Consider the following 26209-nt stretch of genomic DNA (forward strand, 5'->3'; position numbering starts at 1 on the left):
AGGAGGCTGTGAACTTTATAGAGAAAAGATGTTATAGAGAAAAGACAGTTTTAGAGGTGGAAAGTCCAAGATGGAGCAAGCCCCACCTACTTGGCCTCTGGTGAGAGCCTTCTAGCTACATCGCGGCAGGGCAGATCATGTCACAATGGTGGGAGCATGTGCAGAAGAGGGGTTCTCAGGAGCGGCCGCCCCTGCGGGCACTAATCCAGTGCTGAGACCTGCATTAATATCTTCTGGAGGTGGTGCTCCCAGACTCGATACCTTACTTCTAGGCTCAGTGTGTGTGTGTGTGTGTGTGTGTGTGAGAGAGAGAGAGAGAGAGAGAGAGAGACAGAGAGAGACAGAGAGACAGAGAGAGACAGAGAAAAAGAGAGAGATAGAAAGAGACAGAGAGAGGCACAGAGATTGAGAGAGAGACACCCAAAGAGTGTGTGAGAGAGAGAGAGACAGAGAGATGGAGAGAAAGAGAGGGACAGAGACAGAGATGAGAGAAAGAGAGAAAGACAGACAGAGAGAGAGAGAGAGAGAGAGAGAGAGAGAGAGAGAGAGACTGACTGGGGACTGAACCAGGAGCATTCCACCTCTGAGCTATACCCCTAGCCCTTTTCATTTTTTATTTTAAAAACTGTCTCACTAGTTGCTAAGAGTTTCAGATACTACATTGCCATGGCTGGTCTCAAACCTGTGATCCTTCTGTCTCAGCCTCCCAAGTACTGGCATTACAGGTGTGCACACCGCGCCTGGCATAGCTCACCCTCTGCAGTCTCAACGCTGTCACACTGGGTACCAAGGCTGTAACACAGGATACAAACCACAGCAGAAGTGCAGCTTTTTCTCTTTTCTTCCTTTCCTTTCCTTTCCTTCTTTCCTTTTCTTTTCTTTCCTTTCCTCCCCCGCCCTCTCCACATCTGTGTTCTTTTCTGTTTTCTGTTCTTGACAGGGTAACTCAGGGAAGTTCATGCTGCCAGACACTGGTGCTGGCGCAAGGTGATTTGAAGAAGTCTTTGGTTTTCATTTCTGAATTCACTGCAGAACACACATCCACTGGCAAATCATCTCTTGACTGCAGTCTCTCTTCTCTCTTCCCTGTATATTCCAGGCCTTTCCTCTCATCTAAAGGGAAGTTGTTGCTTTCTATGGCTCTGAGATCTTCAGTGGTGGAGAAGAGAATGTTCTATCTAATGACCAAACAGTTTATTTCGGGAGGGATACAAACATGAAATTTCATTGACTGACGCCACTGTTTTTTTAAAATCTGCAAACCATTTAGACTCTGAAGGCTTGAATAAACACCACTTGAGGTTATTAAATCTTAGCTTTCCCACCATATACGGGTGTACTTTAAAAGCCAAACCAGACACTAAACTTTATTTCAGAATTTCCTTTCAGTTGGTGTCCTGTAAGCAAGTATCAGAGAGGACACAGATCCCGGGGTTGTGTTCTGCCAGGCTCTTGGACATCATGCATAATTACAATTCACAACAAATGTGTTCTTTCCTAACAGGGGAATCACATTGGGTGGATGATGACTGTGAAGAAATCAAGACCCCAGAGTGTCCTGCGGGGTAGGTGTATTTTATCAAGTGTGGGAAGTTTTATACCTAAGTTGGTAATATGTTACAGAGAATGGATGGTAATAATTATAAATGATGCAAAACAGAAAAGCAGAAACCCTCCTCCACAAACTTATGAGTGCTCACAAGTAATTTACCAGTCAAAAGGGTGCTTGAAGTTTTGCTAGGTTTCTTCCATACCCCCCCACCCAAACTAATTTTATCACTGCTGTATTGAAGAGTCTACAAAGCGCATCTGAATATCAGTGAACACGGAGACATTTCGGACAGCAATGTTTTCCCCAGTTTCTTCCCTGGAGGTCTGCTTCTGCCTTTTTCTGGGATGGAGAAGGGGAAAAGAAGAGACAGAAAAGCTGTCTCCTAGCAGATGCTGCAGAAACTCTGTGAGTCACTGAAGCATGGCCTGGCTGGGGGACAGGCCAACTTGGGTGACACCCTACAAGTATGCCAGTTCCAGGAGTTTCTGACACCTTCCAGGAAACCCTTGACACTTCATAGGTCTGCGAAATGCTGGAAGACAATCTGCCTTCAACAAATGTATTCCCATTTCCATTCTGAGCTTGTAATCCCAGCACTTGGGAGGCTGAGACAGGAGATTCGCAGTTTTGCGGCTTGATGAGGCCCTAGCAACTAAGTGAGACTGTTTCAAAAATGAAGAATAAATAATAAGATTGGAGGTATAGCTTGGATTCAACCCCCATTAAAAAAAAAAAAACAAGTTAAGGCTCCTTAGAATAATACTAAAGGTTCACTGTTATCATTATTGTTACTAAACAGAGTTTCTACTATACGGATTATTTTTTCCACATAAAGAATAGAACACTTTTTTTTTTTTTTTTTGCGGGTCTGGGGATGGAACCCAGGGGCATTTGACCTATGAGCTACACCCCCTGCCCCATTTTTTTTTTCTTTTATTTTGAAACAGGGTCTCACTGAGTTTCAGAGGGCCTCACTAAGTAGCTGAGGCTGTCCGCGAACCACAATCCTCCGGTCTCAGCCTCCCGAATGCTGGGATTACAAGTGTGCGCCACTACGCCCGGCTCAATAGAACACTTTTTAAATAGGAACTCTTGCCTTCCTTATTCTATAAACCCCTAAAAGTTAAAATGTCTTGCTAAGGTTAAAAAAGAAAAACAAAGTCTAAATATTTAAATTCTGTGTCCCAGGCTGTGTTACCTAAAGCAAAAATACCAAAAGCATTATGAAATTTTAAAGACCAAATACATCATGGAAATACTTTTTTTCAGAACTGGGTATTAAACCAAGGGGAATTCTACCTCCAAGCTACACCTCCAGCCCTATTATTTATTTTTTATTTTGAAACAGGGTTTCACTAAGTTGCAGAGGGCTTCACAAAGTAGTTGAGGCTGGCCACAAACCTATGATCCTCCTGTCTGAACCTCTCAAGTACTGGGATTACAAGCATATGCCACCATGCCTGGCTACATGGCTCACTTAAAACATGTTTTATTTATGCTGTGGCTTCAAATAAATACAAACATATACCTTTTCAAGTAGCTTCAGTCTCCTAGAAATAATTCTGCATATATTTTAGTATTCTCAAGTGTGATTTATCAACTATATTTAATTAATTAATTAATTAATTTATATATTGGTGGTACTGGGGATGGAACCCAGGGACCTTCTACCTCCAGTCTACACTCCCAGACCTATTTTTTATATTTTATTTGGAAGCAGGGTCTCTTAAGTCAGCTGAGGCTGACTTCGAACCTTTGCAATCCTCCTGTCTCTGCTTTCAATTATATTTTTAAAATATAATAAAAGGTCATTACATTACGTCATCTACCTGTGGCCCTGGGTAGATTAATAGTCTAATTTTTAATTGATATACTTTTAAAATATTTCATAATTTAAATTATTTTTGAAATCATTTTATAATTAAACTTAAAGAAGATCTGGGTGTGGTGGCACACGTTTTTGGGAGGCTGAGAAAGGAGGATTGCGATTCACGGACAGCCGTAGCTACGTAGTGAGGCCCTCTGCAACATAGTGAAACCCTGTTTGAAAATAAACAATAAAAAATAGGGCAGTGGGTGTGGCTCGGAGGTCAAATGCCCCTGGGTTTCATCCCCAGACCCGCAAAAATAAATAAATAAGTAAATAAATAAACTTAAAGACATTTTTTATTTGTGCTTTTTAATTTTTATTGGTGCATTGTAGTCATACATCTTAATGGGGTACAAGATGGTGGAGGCACACATACACATCACCCAATTAGCCCTTGCCCAATTCCCGCTCCATTCCCTTCCCCTTCACCGTTCTCATATTTGGCTTAGTGATTGACATTGATATGTGTGTTAAAGTATATCATGTGCATTAGAGGATTTTTTATAATGCTTAGATCTAGTGGCTAGAGTAATACTACCATTAATTTTACATTCATTAATACATTTAATAAATTTACTATGGGAAATTTCATTCAAAATAGAATGATGAATAACATATAATCCATGTTTTGAAACTTAGTGGGAAATAGAAACCTGTTAAGAGGTTATTGCAATTTAATGGGCAGTGACGTATACATGAATGTAGAAAAAAGTGGGAATGCATAGTCTTAAAGGAAGTCAGACGTATGAATAGACACAGAAGCTCTGAGCTGGGTTTCAAAGAGGAATTTCCAAATGGCAAGAGGGAGAATGCACATTCTAACTAAATGCAGCTATATATATTATGTACACTATACGTAACTATTTTACATGAAATGTAAAACATATAACTATACTTTAACCCTGGACTTCGGTGGACTTAAAGTTGAGGATGGGCGCCTAGGCTTGTCCAGGCATCCTCCCATAACGATTCTGCTTGCAAGCTGTTTCTCCTAACTATTGAGCGTGACTAGTGGAAAGCCAGTGGTGATGATTTCTCTCAGGCTCAACGTTTTGCTGTTTAAGGTTTGTGCGCCCCCCGCTAATCATCTTCTCTGTGGACGGTTTCCGTGCATCCTACATGAAGAAAGGCAGCAAGGTCATGCCTAACATTGAAAAACTAAGTAAGTAATTTCCTGGCTCCATGTTTGCGTCTGTGAGACAGGATCTCCTCTGTTAACTCTGTGTCATGGTCTTCGAGACCTGAGGATCTGTTGTTTGATTTTATTTTTGACTTTTTAAACCTACTTATATTGATGCATCGCAGTGTCACATCATAATGTAGTTCAGAGTGATAAGAGATCTCCATGCACACAGCACTTGGTGAGCTTCCTCCCCGGCTCTCTCCCCACTCCCTTCCCCGTTCATGGTATTGAGATGGGCATCGATAATTTCACATATGCACGTAATACCAAAGGAAGCATTTTCTTCATTCATTTTTTTCTTCCCCCAACACCAGCCTCCCCTAGACTCCATCCCTGGCTCTACTGGGGTTTCTCCTCCTTTATCTGAAGTCCCTGAACCAGCTTCTACATATGGGAGAAAAAATATGACCCTTCACTTTCTGTGACTGGCTGATCTCACTTAACAGAATGTTTTCTACACATCTATTCATTTTCCTGAAAATGATATAATTTTGTTCTTCTTTACAGCTGAATAAAATGCCATTGTGTGTATATCCCATAATTTGTAATCCATTCATCTGCTGATGGACACCTAGATTGGTTCCATGATTTGGCTATTGTGAATTGTGCTGCTATGAACATGGATATCCATGGATTACTGTAATATTCTGATCTCACTCCCTTTAAAAAGATTCCCAAGAGCGGGAGAGCTGGATTGAATGGGGACTCCATTCCCAGTTTGCTAAGAAATCTCCATACTGATTTTCATTGTTTTAAATATATGTTGTTTTTGGAAATGCAAAAATGAAAGTAGCATGAGCCTTTGATGATGTATAAAGTGGATTTTGTACATGAAGCCGCTCCTTCTGGAAGCAACTCCTTCTGTTTTCTCTTGTCTTAATACTGAAATTCTGTTTCCAGGGTCCTGTGGTACACATGCTCCCTACATGAGGCCCGTGTACCCCACAAAAACCTTCCCCAACTTATATACTTTGGCCACTGTAAGTATTTGTTCAAATGATATATATTCAGAGCCATGATTTAATTCTGGAGTTTTGACTTAAAAGGGAGATTTTTAAAGACATGTTCCTCATTGTTCAAAGAAGTTCTTTTTGACTTCTGTCTTACTGGCGTCAGTTATTTAGAGTAAATGCCTTTGCAGCTGTGTAGGGGACTGAACTGCATTGCAACTTTAAAACAGAAGCTTGTTTTCAGGTGCCATTCTGTACGAACAAATACACCAAGCTCCTCTCAAATACCAAACTGCCTGTCCTTTATTTTCAGAATTTGCTAATAAAATTGTTAATTTGGGGGGGGGGCGTGTTTTAACTTCAAGTACTTCAAATTCTACCTTACTTCTTCTTTAAAATACAATTCACTTATTATTTTATTCCTATCATTTTTATGGTTGTTGGAGGGGAGAAACAGAACTTAGAAAAAAGGAAAAATATAGTTAGAAATTATAGCTTCTTTAGATGCACTTTTGCAAATCTCAAAATAAAGTAATAGAAAATGTCATTTTATTAAGTTACAACTGTTAAGGAACCAAATATCAAGTTTCTTAAAGTCACATCAAGTTTCTCACATGGCTTATAATTAGCTCCAATTCATGTTTTCTCAGGAAGATACACAATAAAGGATGTCTAGATCTCTTATGATTTTAGAAATTATTGCTATAAGACATTTGGTGACAAGAAGATTTAAAATAGAACTAATATGTGTGGATGTTTGTGCTGTTTATCACAGGGGCTGTATCCAGAATCTCATGGAATTGTTGGTAATTCAATGTATGATCCTGTGTTTGATGCCACTTTTCATCTCCGAGGGAGAGAGAAATTTAATCATAGATGGTGGGGAGGTCAGCCGGTGAGTTTTGATTTTTTTTCCCTCGTGTGTGCACTGAAATAGTTCATCCCCAAATTTGTCACCTGAGAAAAAGGTACATATAATTTCTTCATGTCTGGCAGTGTTTCTGACTTTTGATATTACACATAAATAAAATATGTGTATATGTGTATCATATGTATATATACACTATGTATTTAAATGTGTATGTGAATATATGTGGATATACGATATCTATATACCTATATATACACATCTGTCTATGTGTCTGTGTGTGTACATCTGTGTGAAGTTATGATTAATAAAGTAGAGATGATAAACTGTCTTCACTAAGGTGATAGCGGTAGAAACAGAGTCATGGGTTGTATTTCAGAAGCATTTTGAATGAGGAAATGATTGATCATATTGGCTCATCAGATGCTGAGATATAATGAGAAAGAAACACGAATGGTTAAGACGTCACTGATATGTGGCCCCAGTACCAAATAAACAGAAACAGAGAAACTTGCCGGAAGAAAGCAACTTACTCAAACCCATGGTAGATTTAGGCATTTTTAAAATTTAATCTATTTTTATCATGGTAGTTAAATATAATAAGTGGAATCTTATCTGGCTACAGAGCAGATGAATCCCTGGAAGGAAATCACCTCATGTAGTTCAAATCAAATGACTGTGCAGAAAATAAAAAGGGCCATTGGTGGCTTTTACCGAATATTTTCCTATGACCATGCATGGTCAGGCAGCTGGGAATGAAGCAGCCACATAAAGACACAGTTGTTGGATGTGCAGAACAAGGCACTGGTGCACAAGTCCTTGGCCAGAAAGACCAGAATTGCCCCAGGAACATATCCCAGTGTACACAATCAGAGACCAGAGCGGAAGGGTGGAGAGTGGCTCCATGTCATGCCAGCTCTGTCTGGTGTAGTGGCTCCTTGGAGCACTGATCAGAAAGAAGTTGGGGGTTCTTTGTGCAGCCAGCCAAGGCATGAGAGGCCCGCAGCATACACACTCATCCCACACATCCACCATAACTAAAGAAATTGGAGCCTGGACATGCTACGGCCATCCGTGGGCAGGAGAAGGAGCAGAAGTAGGAATTTCTTAAGGTCTCTCTTAGGAGCAGAAGTAGGAATTTCTTAAGGTCTCTCTTTAAGGAAAGGTTATTAGTAATCACGATAATCATATTGTTAAAGCATTATGCAAAGATAAATGTGAACTCTGCATTTTTTTTCCCAAAGAAACATTGGAAAATTTTTTGTATGTTTGCAAAAGTTTATATATTTTTTAATCTTTATAATAGATGTTCTGATTTTGCTGTCTTTATTCAGGCCAGACTCCTGGAAGTCTGTGAGGATCCAGGTTGTAATCATAGTGAGATCTGTTGACAGAGTAGATTTCAGAAAGTTTAGGATAAAGGGATATTTTATGAATAAATACAACATGGAAACCAGAGCTCCGTCAGCCTGTTGCCGGTTGGCCTTTTATAGTAATTTTATCATGGAGACCAGCTTGCCTAAGGAACCACACAGGATACGAAGAGTAATTTTATCTAATTGGATCATCTTACACTTTGTGTTGACATTAGGTTTTCTGGGGTTAGCGTGACTCAGAAGCAGAAGAGTCCACACACTCATCAACCTTTGCTGAGGCAGAGCAGGGGAATGCTGTTAACCTGCCCCGTGAAGTAGTCTCTGTTGCTTCTCTGTCTGCCTGTTTCCTCACTAACTCTCAAAGTTGACACATTTGACCAAGTTTAGTACTTGCGGAAGGCCCACCAAGATTTGCGGTTGGGTGGATTTCTGTTTCCGTCCATCATCTTGAATGTGATGGACACCATGAGAATCCCAAAGACCACCATGGTTATCATTTAAAAACAGCTTTTCCTTTTGAAATTTGACCCTGTTGGAGGAGCATCCGGAGAGGAACTATCAGAAACTACAGTCTAAGTCTATGAAGCTGCAAGTAATACAAGAAAAAATTCATAAATTTTCCTCCTCAAGCATTTCTATAAACTAGAGGCTTGTGCGCTTCACAAAGTTACTAGCGGAAAAATAGCCAAAGTAGAGAAAACATTTATAAAAGTTTTAGACTAGTAATTAAATTAAATTCATCTTATTTTTACTGAATGATGAAACCATATTATTTGGCTAAATAATACAGGGGCCAGATTAAATGGTGAATGAGAGGCGCTTCTTATGCCTGCTTAAAACCTGGTAGATGGGAGGAAGCACCAGTACAGTGTCCATCTGAAAGTTTGAATCTCACAATTAGGCTTCTCCCAAGTAATTTCCATGATTTAATTTCATCTTCTTTGGAAACTCTGTGGACACTTTCTGCTTTTAATTTGCTAATCTTCAGAATGAACCGGTAGAAACTGGTTCCTTGTTGCACAACCCTATGTTTTGCGCACACATTTTAACGGCGCTCCTTGAGTGTGTGTGTGTTTCACAAGCGTGATGGTACACGCTTGTAACCCCAGTATTAGGGAGGCTGAAACAGGAGGATCACAGGTTCGTGGCTAGCCTCAGATACTTAGTAAGGCTCTCTGCAACTTAGTGTGACCCTGTTTCAAAATAAAGAATAAAATATGGGGCTGGGGGTGTAGCTCAGAAGTTGAATGCCCCTGGATTCCATTCCAAGTGCCGGGGGGTGGGGGGGGAGCTCTCTGCTATAGTTTTGTAATTTCTGATTCAGGACCTTGTGCCTTGGATCTCTTTATACCACATCCCCACATATTTAGTAAGAATGAGCTCTGCTCACTAGCTCACCCTAGGCTGCTTAGTCAGATGATTCCTTTAACTAGCAGCCTTTTAATTATCTTTCCAATATCAGTTGAAGTATCTGTCCTCAAGGGGCTTTCCTCTCTTTGGGGCTTTCATTCATGTATATATATATATATATATATATATATATATATATATATATATGTATGTGTGTGTGCATATATATGAATGCAATTTATACATATTTATACATATATGAATGTAATTTATATATATCTGTGAATGAAATTTATAATAAACTTATGATACATTTATTATAAATTTAATCATAAATTTAACAACCTCATTTTGAAATTGGCTATTTACATATTTGCGCTAGATACCGGGCCCCTGAAGACAGAGGCTGGTTTATTTTTGTCTCTAGTTTGAAGCCCTACTCCAGAGCCTGGCATAATCAGGAGCTGCACTGCGGGGCTCCAGGTGGGCCTGTTCCGCCCCACCCTGCAGGGGACTTTGCCTTTTTTTCCTCTAGGGGAGGTCCTTGTTAAGGGCAGGACCCATCTTCTCTGTGTTGGCACCAACATGGCCACATTGAAGCAGCTTTCTGCACCCGCTGTCCCCAGCCCTAGTCTGTTCTGCCGTGTCCCTGACTGTCACGTCCTTACTTTGTTCTGATCTTCAGCAATTTGCTTTATTTCTGCTGATGCTCGATCCCCACCCACCGCTCTGGTTTCTCAGAATTCTCGCCATCCTCGCTCTGTGATTTTGAAAGCTAAGAAAAATTTGCTTGCAAAGAATTGCCCAAGAGACCACAAGAACAGTTGGTGTATTTAAAAAAAATTTTTTTTCTTAATGTTTTTCTTCAAAACTCCTTTTCTCACCACTATATACTTTACTTAATTAGAAAGTACTGAATTGTACATTTTGCTTCCCCCACCCCATTCCAATAGGGAAGCTTTATTTCTGATAACACAGCATGATAATACAGAATGATTCCCAGTTGTCCCCCTTTCAGAATGCGGCTTCTAGACACAGATGCGGGAAGCCGGACTCCAGATTAAAGGAACAAGAGGGAGAAGTGCTGAGATTAAAAGCAGGAAGCCTGGGCCCAGGGTCTCTTTAGATCAGGTTTTTAGCCGTGTTTTTCTTCTCATAACCTCAGAGGAAATTTTTCTTTGTGTTCAAATTCAGAAAAATCATAGCTTCTATTTCTCTGAATTAACAAGAAGCCCAGAAGCTTCTCTTTCTTTTTATAGCCCTAGAAGGTTGTTTTTACTTTTCTTCTTTTGGACCAATGTTTTAGTGTCTTTTTTTTTTTTTTCTTCTTTTGGTAATTACTAGATTTAACTTCAGAGTCTATGCATACATTTAAAAGGTACTTTTAATAGTGGCTATTTTTTTTTTTTTTGGCTGTTTCCAAGGATTGAATCTTTAGCCCATTTTATTTTTTAAATTTTGAGATAGGGTCTTGCTAAGTTGCCCAGGTTGGCCTCAAACTTGCAGTCCTCCTACCTCAGTCTCCTGAGTCCCTGCGTTTATGATAGCAGCTTATAATATGGCTTTAGAATTTTGTGTTTCAATCTTGTACCATTTGCTAAATCTTGATGGGTCATGTACATCAGTGCTAGCATTCTTTTGTTTGAGTTTTTTAAATGTGTGTGTGTGTGTGTGTGTGTGTGTGTGTGTGTGTGTATGTGGTGTTAATGGAGATGAAACCCAGGGGCATTCTACCTTCAAGCTATCCCCCTAGCCATATTTTATTATTTTATTTTGAAACAGGGTCTCACTAACTTGTGGAGAACCTCACCAATTTGCTAGCTGGGAACCTGCAATTCTCCATACCTGACTTAAATATATTTTAAAATTTCAAATATTCTTTTATTTGTTCACTTTTTATCTTTGTCTTACCATGCTTTCAATTTTCTTTTATAAATGTGGTTAACAGGACATTTACCAAAAAGCTGGAAGAATCTTTTCCTCTCCTATTTTTTTCCTCTCCTATTTTTTTTTTTGAGAAAGATACTTCTTGACCTTTATCTTGTTCTCAGATTGTTCATGTTTTAGATTTTTTCTCCTTATTATAAATATGCTAAGTATCGGTAAAATTTTGGGAAAGTATAGAAAAGTATAAAGACCAAATGATTCTGGCTTTTACCATCCGTGTAGTTTTTTTAATCAACAATTTATTACAAATTCTAATGTACATGAGGGCGGTTTCTCCTAAGAAAACTCAGTTTTCTGGATGGCTGCTAGGGGGCAGGGAGTGTCATGACGGTGTAGCATGTGAAGACAGATTGCTTCCTTGTTCCAGGACTATTCATCCAGGACCCTCAGGATATCAGACTCAATTTGCCACCTGTACTGTTTCATCTTCCCTTTGTATGTGCATCTATTGAACATGGCAAAGACCCCTTCTGGCACTTTTTTTTGGTCCTAATGACATTTGGGCTCAAAATTATTCCTAGGATTCCCCATTTCCCAGATAATGCCAATATCAGCATACATTCTATAATTTAAGAAAAACTTGGGCTATCATTTGATACATTTAAGTTTAAAATTTTTCCTTTAGAAGACCCTAGATGGATTCCACATTTCATATCTGTCAAAAATTTCCCAGAATAATTGGAAACAGCAAGGCACTACATTTTCTAGGAAATTGTCTGGGGGTGAATACAGCTCAGGTTAATGAAGTCAAAGCAAGTATACAAACAGATCCCCTAACATCAAGACTGGCCTCTCTGGCAATAGGGTGGTTTGGAGACAGTCTCAGGGTGGCCAGTGCTTCATCTGAGCTCATTTTCTTGTTGGTGGAGGTGCTGGGGCAAGAATGAATGGAAGTCCAGAGCAAATTTTGAACCCTGGTTGGGATATGCCAGGGCTTTTCCAGAAAGTGGAAGGATGTTCTGGGCCAACTGAGGGGAGGGCACTCAGAGCCATCCAATAGACATCTTTTTCTCTCTCTCTCCCCTCAACCATCCTGGGAAACCTGAGGTCCCAGCCAAGCGGGAGCCATTCGAGTGGGAACAGGACCTCTCTTTCCCCACGCTGATGAAGCTAGTGCTCTGTGGACCTGAGAGGGTGCTACATGCTCTCCCATCCCCGCCATAGCAGTAGTTATGATTTTGGGGGTGGAATTGATTCAAGATCCTTGTAGAGATCTCCAAGCTATGCATCTCTCACCCTTTTAAAATGATGGCTGGCTTCTGGAATGTCCTATACCTCCCAATTATATATTTCCACAAAATAAGTAAATAAATAAATAAATAAATATTTTCACCTTAGTCTTAAGATCCTCTCAAAGTCTGGGCACAGTAAAACCAGAAAACAGATTGGCTCTAATTCTTACATCATTTTTGCTTTGCTCTCACAACGAAGTACAGTTCTCCCTTGATGGCCTCCATTCTTTTAAGTGAGGTTTCTTCTCGAAGACTTGGGTCCATTGGGATGCTTGCCATGCTAAGCTGTTTTCAATGTGCCTGGGATAACTGGCTTTCATTTATTTCCATTATTGCATAACAATAAAGGCTGAGATTGATCAAATGTTTAGCAAATGCTGAAACCCTGGTTTGAGGGCTTTAAATGTATGAGCTCACTAAATCATAGAATCTATGTGCTAGGAAATATTGTCCACATTGTAGAGGAAACAGAAGCAGAAAGAGGTCAGGTGACCTGCTAGGGTGGGGGCAAGTGGTTGATGAGCCACAGAAGTGAGGTTTAAAATCTTGATTGCAGAGTTGAGGTTCCAAACTCCTATGTATTTTACCTCTCAACAACATGAGCTATAAATCATATTTTTAAAGCCTTAATGAAATGTTTAGTTTGGCTAACTGATCCCTGGAACATTTCCCTAAAATCCTATTTACTAAAATACCAGGTAAAAGATCTAAGAACAATGCAGATTTTAAAAAAGACCCTTTCTTCTTTTATTTCCTCTAGTTTAAAAGCAAACAAGACAAGCTAGGTTCCAAGATTCTGACATCTGGGTACCAAATTGGGGCTCTTCTCTGTAAGGTTTTCAACAGTAAAGAAAACATATGGTATACTCCTGGGTCCTTTGATGAGCAGAATTCTGCCACATGAGTGAAATGTTCAATGCAATTATCTGAATAGACAGGTACAGAAAAGAGACTTCTGAGATGAAATCAAAGTTTTAAAAAATGTCACTAGAGTCACGGCAGAACTTTTGAGAGTTTTTGCAGAAAGTGTATTGAGTAACATTTGTGGAAATAATGCTTCTGACTTCCAGATGTGGAAAAAAAATGGTTGCAAATAATATGAAATTTATGGTGGGGCGTGAGTAGGGAGTAAGTTATCAGCTCTAATATATTTTAAAACCTTTTCTTCTTTGACCAAAAGCCAGAACATATGATAAGCCTCTTATATTTTCCTCATTAGCTATGGATTACAGCCACCAAGCAAGGGGTGAGAGCTGGAACATTCTTTTGGTCTGTGTAAGTTACCTTTATTTTGTCAATGTTTATAAAATTACAATCATGATTTAATTTATGAAACACTAATTTGATCTTGATTTCATTTTGGTCACACGTATAAACATCCAACTTTGAATATTTGTTAATTCAAAATGACTCTCCAGGATTTTTTTTTCTGAGATCCTTTTCCTGCCCCTTTTTCTACCTCTTTCTCCCCACCTTCTCTCCCTCTTTTTTCTCTGCCATTCCTTTTCTGCATCCTTTTGTTTTGTTTCTCAGACTATTATTTTATCTCTAAAAGAAGACTGCTTCTTTTTCTCTAACCATCCATGAGATCTTTCTATCTCTACTTAGAGATTTTTGGTAACTTAACCACCTAGCAAATGTATATTTATCTTAGACAATTTATTACTGTAGCTTGCATTACAATTTTTCTATAAATATATTACAACATAATACATTTATTTTGCTTCATGAATTTAAAAATCTGGTATGATCTTGGGCATCTGGGGCGCTCATGGGGTGATCTAGGGACTGGAGCTTCTAGATAAGAGGCCAGAGGGAAGCCACTATTTTCACCCCACTTTTCACTGAATTCCGGGACTTCTTTAATAAGAAAATGGGACTAAGTCACCCCTACAGAGGAGATGGGAGGATTAGTAGTTAATGTCATAAGCCTTAACGTGAAACTTACCTAATAAAATTGTCAACATGTTGATTATTTTCAAAGGCTCCTTAGTAAAAAGAAAAAAAAAAAAAAAAAAAAAAAGAAAAAGAATCTGTTTCAACTTTCATGGGGATTCTGTTCCCACTGAGATGTTCTTTCCATCCTTTTACTTTTTTATAAACCACCTAAAGCTGTTTCCGTAGTTGCCTCTTATGCTTTAACAAAAATCTGACTATTCTGTAATGGTAGTGTGCTGAGAGCAATCCCAGGCTCAGATTAATCCAGAATGGTGCTGTCTATATTCTCTAAATTCAGGAATAAAAGTAGCCTTTTCAGATTTGAAGGGCTCAATTGAAATCGGGTTGGGTGATTTAAAGCTAAAACAGAGTGTCCCTTTAAAAGTCCCTCGCAACAACCCCCCCTTAAAAAAAAAAGGTTTCTGAGTTGAGAAATAACATGAGTATGTTAGAAATGACACTTTTTAATAGGAAGTGGCATCCCTATCAGTTTAATCTTACACATCAAGAGTTTTTTGTACATCTTATACTTCAAGAATATTTTTAACCCATGACTGTCATAGATGCTTATAGAAGCGATTTTGTTTGCTCTGCAATTTGTTTGCCTGGCAGAATGGAGAGGGGCCAACAACATAATTAATACTTAGTCCCCACCCCTACCCCCCTGAAACTCCTGCAAAGCTTCCTTGAAAAGGCTCAGTGTTCTGGTCTTGAATGACAATTTTCTCCACTGATTTGAAACCACTCATAAGAAGATGGTGTTGTGTGCTCCAAAGATGGTGTGTAGTTTTGCTTTGCTTCTCAGATTATTCTTTTATCTCTATACTTTAAAAATAACTAGGATTCAGTTTTTTGCTTTTCTATTTTGAAGATTTTTATAACTTTAAGAAATATGATTGTATGTCCACTTATTTAAGGGAATTGATGCCTACGCATGGTACATTCTACAAAAATTTAAATTTAAAACTAGATTCAAACCATGGACTTAGACTTTGAAGGCCATCTTTTTAAACATGTTTCTATACTGTAGCCTAGCATTATACTCTTGCTTTTTAAATAATAGTATTTCCTTCGAGAATCATCCTCAGCAGATGATCTATTACATTCTTTGATGCCAATTTATATTCAAAGGAAATAATTTCCATTATGTATGAGTTTTAGGTTGAGTCTAATCCCAGTTCTGCTAGTTATGAAATTGCTGATGGTGGACAACTGATTTATTTCTCATTAAATTGATATCCTCATTTTTAAAAAGGAATTATAGTACCTTCATCATAAGGTATTGTGAAAATTCTGGATCAATCAAGACAGCAAGGACAGTGACACATACCCTATTTCCATTTTGATTGGACATTGGCTTCTCTTGGCCAAATTTATCTGTGCAATCTCTGAATTATATTTGAAACACTAATGGCTGAGGACCATCTCTTTTTGGCCTGTGAGGTTATTTCATAGAGATCATCTAGAGCTCCTAGGAAACTTAAGGGTCACCGGGTCCAGCTCTTTATTCAAGAGATTAGAATACTAAATAAGGCCTAGCATGATTAAATGTTGTGACCCAGCTCACTCCTAGGACAAGTTGGATACTCTGACCTCCAGAGTATTCATCTCACACTAAACAAACACACACATACACATGCACACACACACACACACACACACACACACACACACACATATACACACACATTGACCCTTGCTCAGGAAATCTTAACCCCTTCCTATATTCCTTAAGAAGATGGTGACTCCTCCATAATAATCCTTTTGGCAGGAGTATCTGTATATTTATGTTTGCACACATGCTTAAGCATGATATTGCCTTTAACAGATATTTTACAAATTAGCATATTATCTCTGTAGACCTATAAATTCAGTACAAAGCCAGGCATGGTGTCACATGCTTGTAATCCCAATGTTTGGGAGGCTGAGACAGGAGTATCACAAGTTTACAGTTAGTCTCAGTAACTTCATTTCAAAACAAAAAACAAAACCAAACAAACTATATATATATATACGCTCCTGGGAGTGTAGCTCAGTGGCAAAATGCCATGGAGTTCACACTTCCCAGTAAAACACACACACACACACACACACACACACACACACACACTCAGTTCATAATGGTAAAAGTTGACTTTCTTTTCTAAGCCCTTCTGTGTGCTAGACACTATTTTAAGTGCTTTGCATGGAGTATCTCTTTTAATTTTTATCACAACCTTATGAGTAGGTGCTGTTGTTATCATTTCACAGAGGCACCTAAAGGTTAGGTGATTTCCCAACATCTCATCACCATCACCTATAGAATCATGATTAATCCCCAGGTTCTGGCCTCTGAGGCAGTGTTTTTAATTTTTTATCTATCATTGTTCAAGCATCCCACCCAGCAGGGGTGTTTAAAGGATGAGCATTCTGAACACGCAAATTCTATTAGCCTGTATTTTTCCTTTAGCATCAAAAGTGGGACTGTCAGAGTCCATATTTGTGACTTAAAACCCATCACATAAAATAGAGCAGCTTGTTGGTAGATAGTGAAATAAGGTAAAATGAAAAGGCTTGGTGTTGGCTTTTGTTGTTGTTTTTGTTAGGAAGGAATTCGAAATATGCAATTAAAATTGTTTGGTCCAGATAGAAAGGGTTTCTAAGGCTGAAGAATTAAATTCTTTAAGCGATTAACCTGACTTTGCCATACTTATTTCTAATTCAATTATAGGATCTAAGAAGCAGGGTCCACTTATTTAATAGCATTGGAATATGCTTAAATCAGGACTCGTTTCGTGGTAAATGGGATATTCTGGTATCCTGTGATAGCTGTAGACAGAGAGTATGTCAGAGGAATGACAAATCCCCAAAAGGAGAGATGGGTGGAGCTGGTGGGGGTGGGTGGAGATGGAAGGCCAGGGAGAGGCTGTTGGAATAGTCTCTCCCACCATAGCCTTCTACCTGGCTCTGAAGGTTTCTCTCTTGCCTCTCTCGCTAATTGCTCATATCCACCAAGAGTAAAAGTTTAAATGGTTCATCCAATGTCCCACGAATTTTTTTCTTTTTTTCTTTTTTGGTTCTGGGGATGGAACCCAGGGGTATTCTACCTCCAAGCCACACCCCCAGCACTATTTTATTTTTCTTTGGAAACAGGGTCTCATTAGGTTGATGAGACTCTCACTAATTGCTGAGGCTTTAAACTTGCAATACTCTTGTCTCAGCCTCCCAAGGACTGGGATTTACAAACGTGCGCCACTATTGCTTGGCTCCCACAAAATATTTTCTTCAGCACAAACTTCTATTTTAGCTTGACTTCGCCATGCACATGCCTCTAATGCCTGGTCTTGGATGGGGAAGTGGAAATAAATTCTGTTAAGGGAGAGTAAGCGAATCCCCACAAGTCAGATGTTGCTCAGCTGGCAAGTATTCTGATGTAACTCAGCCCAGGACGCAGTGTTATCAGTGTTAACTGGGAGTTCTTCAAACGAGTGCCAGGCTTAGAGTAATTATATTCCAACAGAGGAATGAGACCTAAACACAAAAGGTATTGTGCATGAAGATTATACCCTTCTTGTCCATCTCATAATTATATGTGCCTACTCTTGATAGATTTTTAAAGAGCTGGAAGAGAATTTCCCCATTATTTTTTTTGAGAGGGAATTTAGAATTTTAGATTAGGTAATTTTTTAAAAAAATCATATAATTTTTTAGAGGGAGAATGATTTAGAGGGAGAATGCAGGGAGAATTGTGATCCCTAATAAAAATAATTTTTTAGTACTTCCCATGTGCTATGTGCATGCGTTTACCTTGCTGTGTCATTTAATCCTTACAAAAAAAGTTGTATGATCTGTTTTGCTGTTACCATTATTTGACTGCTGAGTAAACTGGGGCTGAGAGAGGTCAAGAGGTATAGAGGTCAACAGAGGTCACACTGTCAGCAAGAGGCAGGTCAGCATGTAAATACTGTCCCCTCTTCTGCCACAGCTAATGGCCGGACCCACTAAACAACAGTGACTCTGAGCCAGAGTCCTTTCTACTTGTAGCAGTTCCTCACCAGCCAGACAGGTTCCTCATTTGGAGCATGAATCAGAATTCCCAGCCTAGTCTTCCATGGAGGGGGTTGAGCAATGTACTATATTCCACATGGAAATGGAAGTCTAAATGCTAATGCTGAAGAGGGCCTTTTACTACGACCAAGTGAAAACAGATGGTGGTAAATAGAGAGCCCTTGGTCTGGGTGCCAGAGCGGGCGCTCAGCAGGCCAGCACTTGTGGAATGAAACCTGACAGCACACTTTGCTGGTTCTTACCCCACAGCGCCATCCCTCACGAGCGGAGGATATTAACCATCCTGCAGTGGCTCACCCTGCCAGACAACGAGAGGTATTTGTTTCCCTCCGTCTTCCTCTCTCCTTTCTTCACTATATTTCTAACTTTGGTTAGAATTGGGTGAAACGCTAGATGAACGGTGTTAACAGAAGTGCAGTTAAGGTTGGTATTATGAAAAGTTTTGTGGGTATTAGCCTTAAGTGTTATTTTCCAAAGAAGGATTTGGGAATAGTGGGGACCATTTAATTACATGGATTGCTAAAGCTCTTAATTCTGGCCTCTACAACAGAAGGGAGGGGAGTTTCTGGCTTGGATAAGTGAACTCTCAGTGTCTCTAAGACTGAGAGGCATAAGACTGAATTTTCACTTGGACAGGGTCAGTTCTCACTGGCTACCTTGACGAGGCCCCCGAGAATCCTCACTGGGCTCTATTATCTTGAGGCTCAAATGAGTACATGATCAAATGTTCCTTTGTGAAGTTTGAGTCCTGAAAGTGGCACCAGGAAGTTACCAGAGTGGGGATGGTATAAAGGATGGCAGGCATGGGAAAAATAGAAAGAAAAACAACAACAACAGCTTTTTATGGTAGTATTGACAACAGTCTAGGGACAAAACTTGAAAGATATTTTTTTAAATATATGGGGCTAGTTTTCTTTATAAAAATTTAGTATTAAGGTCTTAAAAATGCAAACACATTTTATTGGTGTAGAACTATCTATGCTTCTTCCTGAGATTTTTAAAATAACTACTGGAAATCCTTAACCAATTATAATAGTTTCGTTTCTCTTTATTTTCAAAATGATTTGGGTTGGTTTGATTAGACATTCGATGCAGATCTTTTTAACCATAATTCATCTAAACACAAGCTTTTTCTGAACTTCATAATTTTAAATCTCTAAGATAGAATCCCATTTTTAATGAACTTAATGATCAACAAAATCACTAGTTAAAAAAATCCCCTTAAGAAATAGCTATTGCCAAAGTGAAAAGGTAGATAATATTTCATCTTGTCACAAAATGGGAATGTGTTTTGTAGAGGAATTGTTTTCTTTATAAAATTGGAGTTACAAGAGATATCAGTATTCATTTATATCATTTCTTTAGTTTCAAAGTGGTTCTATTCCATTCTGGGAACTTGAAATATGTAATTTGAAATCTTTTATAAAATTTGGATTGAATTTTATATAAAAAACATGTGGGGAGGTTTTGATACTCCATTTTGTATGTGGTTTTGGGGAGATTCTGACCCTTCCATTTCTCCTCTAGGCCTTCGGTCTATGCCTTCTATTCCGAACAACCTGACTTCTCTGGACACAAATATGGGCCTTTTGGCCCTGAGGTTAGTAGTTTATAATCAACCTGAGGCAAATCTGTGTCCCCGGGCTGCCTGATCAACTGACCTTATTTCAGGATTCCAAAGTCTTTAGAAGTGTTTATATTTACAAAGTCCATATAAAATCAACTATTTATAAGACAAAAGACATGTTTAAAATATCTTGAACATATTTGTTTCTTTTGCAGGAACTTTATTTTAGATTGTTTTGCTATTGAAACCTACCCTAAACTTGGTGTTTATTGGAAATGGGGTTTATTCCAGCTTTGCAGGAACCAGTCATAAGGTGAAACATTGGGAATGGTTGGCATCAGCCACGATTGGGAAGGAATCTTGAGATGAAATTTTTGATAAAGAATGTGGCAACTGAATTTCAGCACCCTAAAAATGGTTGTGAGTCCAGAGATGGCAGGTTAGCTAAGAGCTTTACTTCTCTTAGCAAGTATGACCAACCAGTGTGTGTTGTAGTATTGGATATTTGTTCATTTGGTAAATTTTGACATAGGTATTTATACTGTGAAACCATAACCACATTTAAGAAAGTGTGAACCCACCCATCCACCCCCAAAGGTTAACTGAATTCTTAATTGAGAGCAACAGACTACTGAATGAATCTATGCCCTTTTATCAAACACTTAGCCATCTTAGAAGAAAACAACGTGTTTGTACGGTAAGATCTGGTAAGGCTCCGGATTCAGCAGATCAGCAGATGGATAAGGGATGGATGTTGTATGTTATGTTTCGCTTTCATCTAGGGTAGACATTCCCATTGTCTCACTATAGAGTGTTTGAAAATGGGATGACATCTGTAAATCTAAACTTTTTAATATTTTAAATGTTTTTAATCTTTCTTTCCTAACAGGAGTACTGAGGTTCACATTAGTATAACAGAACTTGATTTCAGCTGAGAAATTATTTTAAAAACTGTTTGTTTGATGGAAGCCGTGTTCAGTTCGCTAATAGCCTATGACAATGCTGTTGTCTACCGTTAAATTCCCTGTGTTTAGCACAAGGATGAATTGGAGCTACAACTTGAATGAAGCATGTTGGCACATGTCTGTAATCCCAGTATGAGGGAGGCTAAGGCAGGAGGATTTCAAGTTCAAGGCCAGTCTCATCAATATAGCAAGACTATCAGCAACCTAGCCAGATCCTGCATTAAAAATTAAAATGGACTGGGAGCATAGCTCGGAGGTAGAAGGCCCCCGCGTTCAATCCCTAGTAACACACACACACACACACCTATTTTTTAATAAATTTCAGTATGTTTAAATACGAGCAGTGACTATCAAGAACCCGTAAGTATTTCTGGAAGGCTTTTGTATCAGTTCAGTGGCAGATGATTTTTCTTTAAGCAGCGCAACTAATGGCTACGTGAAACCGCTCTTCTTTTGTCTTAAATTAACAACGCTGTAAAAATCTGATGTTCTTTTTCTATCCCTTTGATGTTTCACCCATGTTGCATGATTATGAAACGCAAATGATAAAATACCGGGAGACATCTGCATACCTGAAACACAAATCTTATCTTGATGGGAAAGAGGACGAAACAAGAACGGCTGTTTTATCTTTAGGGTGACTTTCTTTGAGGTTAAAGTGAACAAAAGGAACCACATTTTATTAAAATATTTTTAGCTCCCCTCACAAAAAAGAAAATACCTAAGCAGTTCCAGGTGATCCACTTTAAAGTTCAACTTTCCTTAAGTAATATCCCTTCAAAGATTCCCGAGGGCAGGCAAAGCAGAGATTAGTATTGAGGAGGGTTGGAGCTGCCCAAGGCTCTTGACTCTAAGTGGAGACCTGAAGATAGATAGAAGGCTTCCAGACCACAGTCCTTCCCAAGGACTCCCCTACACTTCCTTTAGTCCAGGGGACAAGCAAGGCCGTCCATTCATAATTATACAAATCACACAGAATGTTTTCTTTAAGACAATGTTGGCTTTTAATAATACAGATGAGGTATAACTAATTTTATACTTTTAAGTTATATGACCTAATTATAACCATTCATTATTCATGAACATTTTTAGACTTTAACATGTATATTTCAGTTATAATCACCTGCTCAAAGTATGTACCTGATGTTTTCTAATAAAGAAGCAAACACTTTTTAAAAAATATTGAGCAAGGAATAAATGAGCTACAGTATAGTAGGCTTTAATTTGCTGTTGTGGTTGTTTCTGTATCCAGGGCCACTCATAAATATGCAAATGAATTTTTCCTAGTACTTTATTTATTAATTTATTCTTGTAACTTTTATTGGTGCAATATATCATAATGTAAATCTTGTTGACAGTGACATACATGTCCGTGCTCTTGGTGCCCCCCTTTTAGTTATTTGAGTTAAGAGTTGAAATTATTTGTGTTATGTTCTTGCAACTTATATACCTCTGGTATACCTAGTGAATACACACTCTTAATTGGATACCATAGAGTACATAATTAGATAGTGTAATCTGATAACCTGGTCATTGTCTTCTCATAAAGGAAAGAATATTTTTAGAATTCAACGATTTCTCATCTGGTTCTGGGAATCTCATTTAAACTAAACTAAAAACAAAACAAAATAATTTACACTTCTAAACATGAAACCAAATGAGTCAGCAAAACTTCTCTTCTGTCTTAAACTAATTGTCTTATATACCTACATATCCTATGTGTGTGTGTACATATATATATACACATACCCATATATCATCATATATTTTATTGTGCAGGATTAGTTTTAAAACCAGTAATGTGTTACCCTTTACATATGGTGAGAAAATAACTTGTATTTGAAATGTAATTAGTACGACTCTATATCAAATGCTATATGCTACAATAAGAAGTTTATGCTGTATTTGCTTAATGTTTGAGTTCACTTTTTTTTTTCAGGATGATTCTCAAAAACTATTAAATAAGATGACCAAACATTGGACTAATAGCTTCAGAAACGGTGTACTGCTCCTGGTCTTATAGTGTAATGGTGAATGTTTCAGAACAGGCTTGCTTGTGATTTTTGCGTAACCCTTTCCTCTTGGATCTCCTATGCTTTCTCCGGCCTCTCCTTCGGCTGCTCTCTCAGGCCTCGAGGCAGAGCTTTGGCTGGCTAGTCCCTACCTTCAGATGGCAAAGTATCCTTCTGAAAAGCAGGGAAATTTTCCCCTCTTCTTTCCATCCTCCTAATAACCGCAGGCTAAATCTTCTTAATTCAGGCTAAAGTATGGCTGGTCAGTGAAAACATAGCTTTCATCTACCTCTAACATTTGGAGAGGGAAATACATGCACTGTAAATACTGGGTGAAGACCCACTTTGCCTAAACTGTTTTTCCTCTACTCTTCTAACCTGCTGCAATTGGAAGGGTTCCCCTTGGGGGGTCTTCGGAATGTTGAAGTCTCTTGCAAATGGCCTGGTGTTTGATGGGCAGATTTGAGTGCTAGCAGAATGTATTCGGTGACCATGAAGTGGAAAAATTCCTCTTTTCCTTTTTCTGCTCTTCTCATGGAGATTTGCTTGAAACTAGAAGCATTCAAACCCAACCAAACCAAACCAAACCAAACCAAAAGGTCTATGGGGGCTCTGCCTTTAGCTCGCTCTGCCGGAGGAAGAGGATGAGACAGAAACAGATGAGCTCTTGCAGCCGCTTGCCCCCGACAGTGAAAGCGCATGGCAGACATTCTGCTTATTGGATACACTAACATGGCCCCTCTGCCTGCCCCTCCCTGCATCTGAATGGCTCTTGGGACAGTCCTGCCAAGAGAGAGGCTAGCCAGGTTAAACGGCAGGGCTTGCTGCTTTAATTCACCTTTGCACCATCAGCAAATCAGGTGCCATTTTTCTCAAGCATTGGGAAGTTCTAAAAGGTTCCCTTCTTCGGTGTATATGCCAGACTTTATTACTGTCTGGATTTTTCAAACAAAATGGATAGCACCACGTTTTCCCAAACAGGGGGCTTCTGATGGCAAAGATATAAGAATAGGCTTTCTGGATCTGCATACCAAGATGAGGAAATATTGATGACATTTCAAAATTTTATCTAATTTTCAAAAATAATTTCTGGAAATATAGAACTATGTATATTAGAGTTCCTCTGTACTGGAAACTTCAGTTGTCAGTGAGAGGTCCTCTCTCCTGCTTAAAGGGCTGATTTGTCAAGTATGTACAGGACCAAGGAGAATTGTTTATTATTATAATATATGTTTCATTTCATCCTTGGCTTAAGACTTTTTCCTGGTCCTTGCCAATTAAAGTGACAGTGCTGTAATTTATTTGATGGTGTGGACAGATAGACATACCTGAATTGGAACTATCTTTATGAACCTCCTGGTCATCTTGAGATGTCCAAGTTACTAGTATTTGGTTGTAAACTCTAGTACCTTGTACTTGGAGAACTTCTCATCATGTCTTCATGATGCAGGAGTGATGGAGCACAGAAGTTTTCTAATGTTACCTTCAGGTGCCATCCTAAGCAGACACCTGAGCTCACAAAACCCCACACAACTCGCTCCTCTTAAATCACATTCTTGTTCTCAGTGAAGAAGCTGGAATCACAGCATCAAGATTCATTTCAGAGGCTTCTCTCTAAAGAGAATCACCTCTCATACCAATGTGTCCTCACTTAAGGAGACTTAGTTGTTATCACTAAGACTCTGCTCACCCCAAATGGGAAAGCGTGAGCTTTGTCATTTGACCCCGAGGGACAGAGCACTTCTGAGTCCAGACATCTCTATCCGCCAGTACAGGAGAGTAGTTATGGCTCACCTCTTACTCCGGCTAAGAGACCTAAGAGGAAAGTTGCCCCTAAGAGGAGACAGGAAAGACCAGTTGCTCCTCCAAAGAAAAGAAGAAGAAAGTTACATAGGATGGATCATTATGCGGCGGAAACTCGTCAGGACAAAGTAAGTTTCTCTATTGTTCCAAAGTTTTGTGGTGGGCAGGTCTGAGTTGGTGCTTTGGTTTGAAAATTGGCTAGCTGAGTTTTAGAGAAACCCCGGTGCATTGACTTTGGCTTGGAGTCCAGAAGAATCTAGTATTTCTGAGGTTAATACTGACATGAAGACTTCCTGAATTCTCAGCATCCCAAAAGAATGGAGCTGCTAACATTCTTTAGAGTTAGTTGACCCCAAACTAGCCTTAACTCTTAATCAGGGTGACTGTTAAGAGTGTTACTGGTTTCATTTGCACTTACACAGAGAATTAGAATAGTTTGTGGATCTGGTTTTTGAGAATAACCACAAGGTAGCAAGGGAGTCTTCACAAACAGGGTAGAGTAGAACACAGTAGAATGTTGACTTAGTTTAGTGTTCTGTCCTTTCAGAGATTGGAAAAGGTCTTGGAGTATGGGCAAGGGAATTGGTGATACTGAATGAAAGGGAAGTGGGCAGACAGAGTTGTAGGTGTGTATGTTTCTCACAATGATCTGAGTAATATTTCCTCTTTGCAGTCCATGAAAAGGAGCCTATGATTGTTAACCTTCAAATATTTCTTAGGCAGTCTCATAATTATCTGGGCTGATGACTAAGAAGTAGGTTCTGGATTGTACCTGAATTATCCTGCTGAGTCAAGGAAAGGAAGTCATTGCCAAGGATTGACACATGTTGTGCATTTGGTATTTCTTTGTCTAGACAAAGATCTTGGAACAGAACCTAGTTTTTTTCAGAAACAAACATCACTTAGTCTCACATCTGTTTGTCCATTCACACTGCACCATACATCTCATTCTGAAACTTTCCATTGGAACTTACTCCTTGGGATCGACTTAAAATATCGACTCCTGTCATGAAGACAAAGAATATCGATTTCACTGGTTAAAGCATGTGAGGAAAGGTCTTGAATCTCAGGAGAGGCTGATGGAAGGTACTATGTGTTTGGGTAAAAAGTGACATTCAGATCTCTTCTCTTATCTTAGTTATCTTTGGTGTATATGTGTGATTGTTAGCTAAACTGTAAGATTCATCTAAAGACTGGCAGGTATTTGTCTGATGTGAAGTTTCCTTAAAATCATCGTACTGTACAGTTAGGGGATGAGATAGACAAGGGAAACCTGTGGTATGTGGGAGCACTTATGTATCTAGACACTTCCATTTGAATAAAAAAAATAAGAGGTGCATTCCCTCCCTTAGGCCTTGCAAATGTTCTTCTGTGAAGAACTGAATTTTAATATTTTATGAGGCTAATGAGGGAGTCTTCTAGAACAAACTCAGATTCATTTTTGTGTCAGTTGGGAAGCCTGTAAATTCTTATTGCATGGAAAATCAGCTTGAAAAGGACGAGTTTGAGAAGCTTGTTTCTTAGAATAACTTCTTCCATTACTCTATTG

General features: G+C 38.9%; 1 protein-coding gene across 1 annotated transcript in view; it reads left to right on the plus strand.

The window, feature by feature from the left end:
• Positions 1-26209, plus strand: part of ENPP2 (ectonucleotide pyrophosphatase/phosphodiesterase 2) — a gene marked incomplete at both ends in the record, with an annotated part of 134082 nt that overhangs the window by 67019 nt on the left and 40854 nt on the right. Inside the window, 7 exon segments of the mRNA XM_080694737.1 lie at positions 1505-1565; positions 4487-4584; positions 5506-5585; positions 6331-6450; positions 13548-13603; positions 18563-18628; positions 19841-19913. Coding sequence (XP_080550863.1) covers positions 1505-1565; positions 4487-4584; positions 5506-5585; positions 6331-6450; positions 13548-13603; positions 18563-18628; positions 19841-19913 — 554 coding nt within the window.

Source organism: Muscardinus avellanarius (assembly GCF_963383645.1).
Source record: "Muscardinus avellanarius genome assembly, chromosome: 4".
Taxonomy (NCBI): domain Eukaryota; kingdom Metazoa; phylum Chordata; class Mammalia; order Rodentia; family Gliridae; genus Muscardinus; species Muscardinus avellanarius.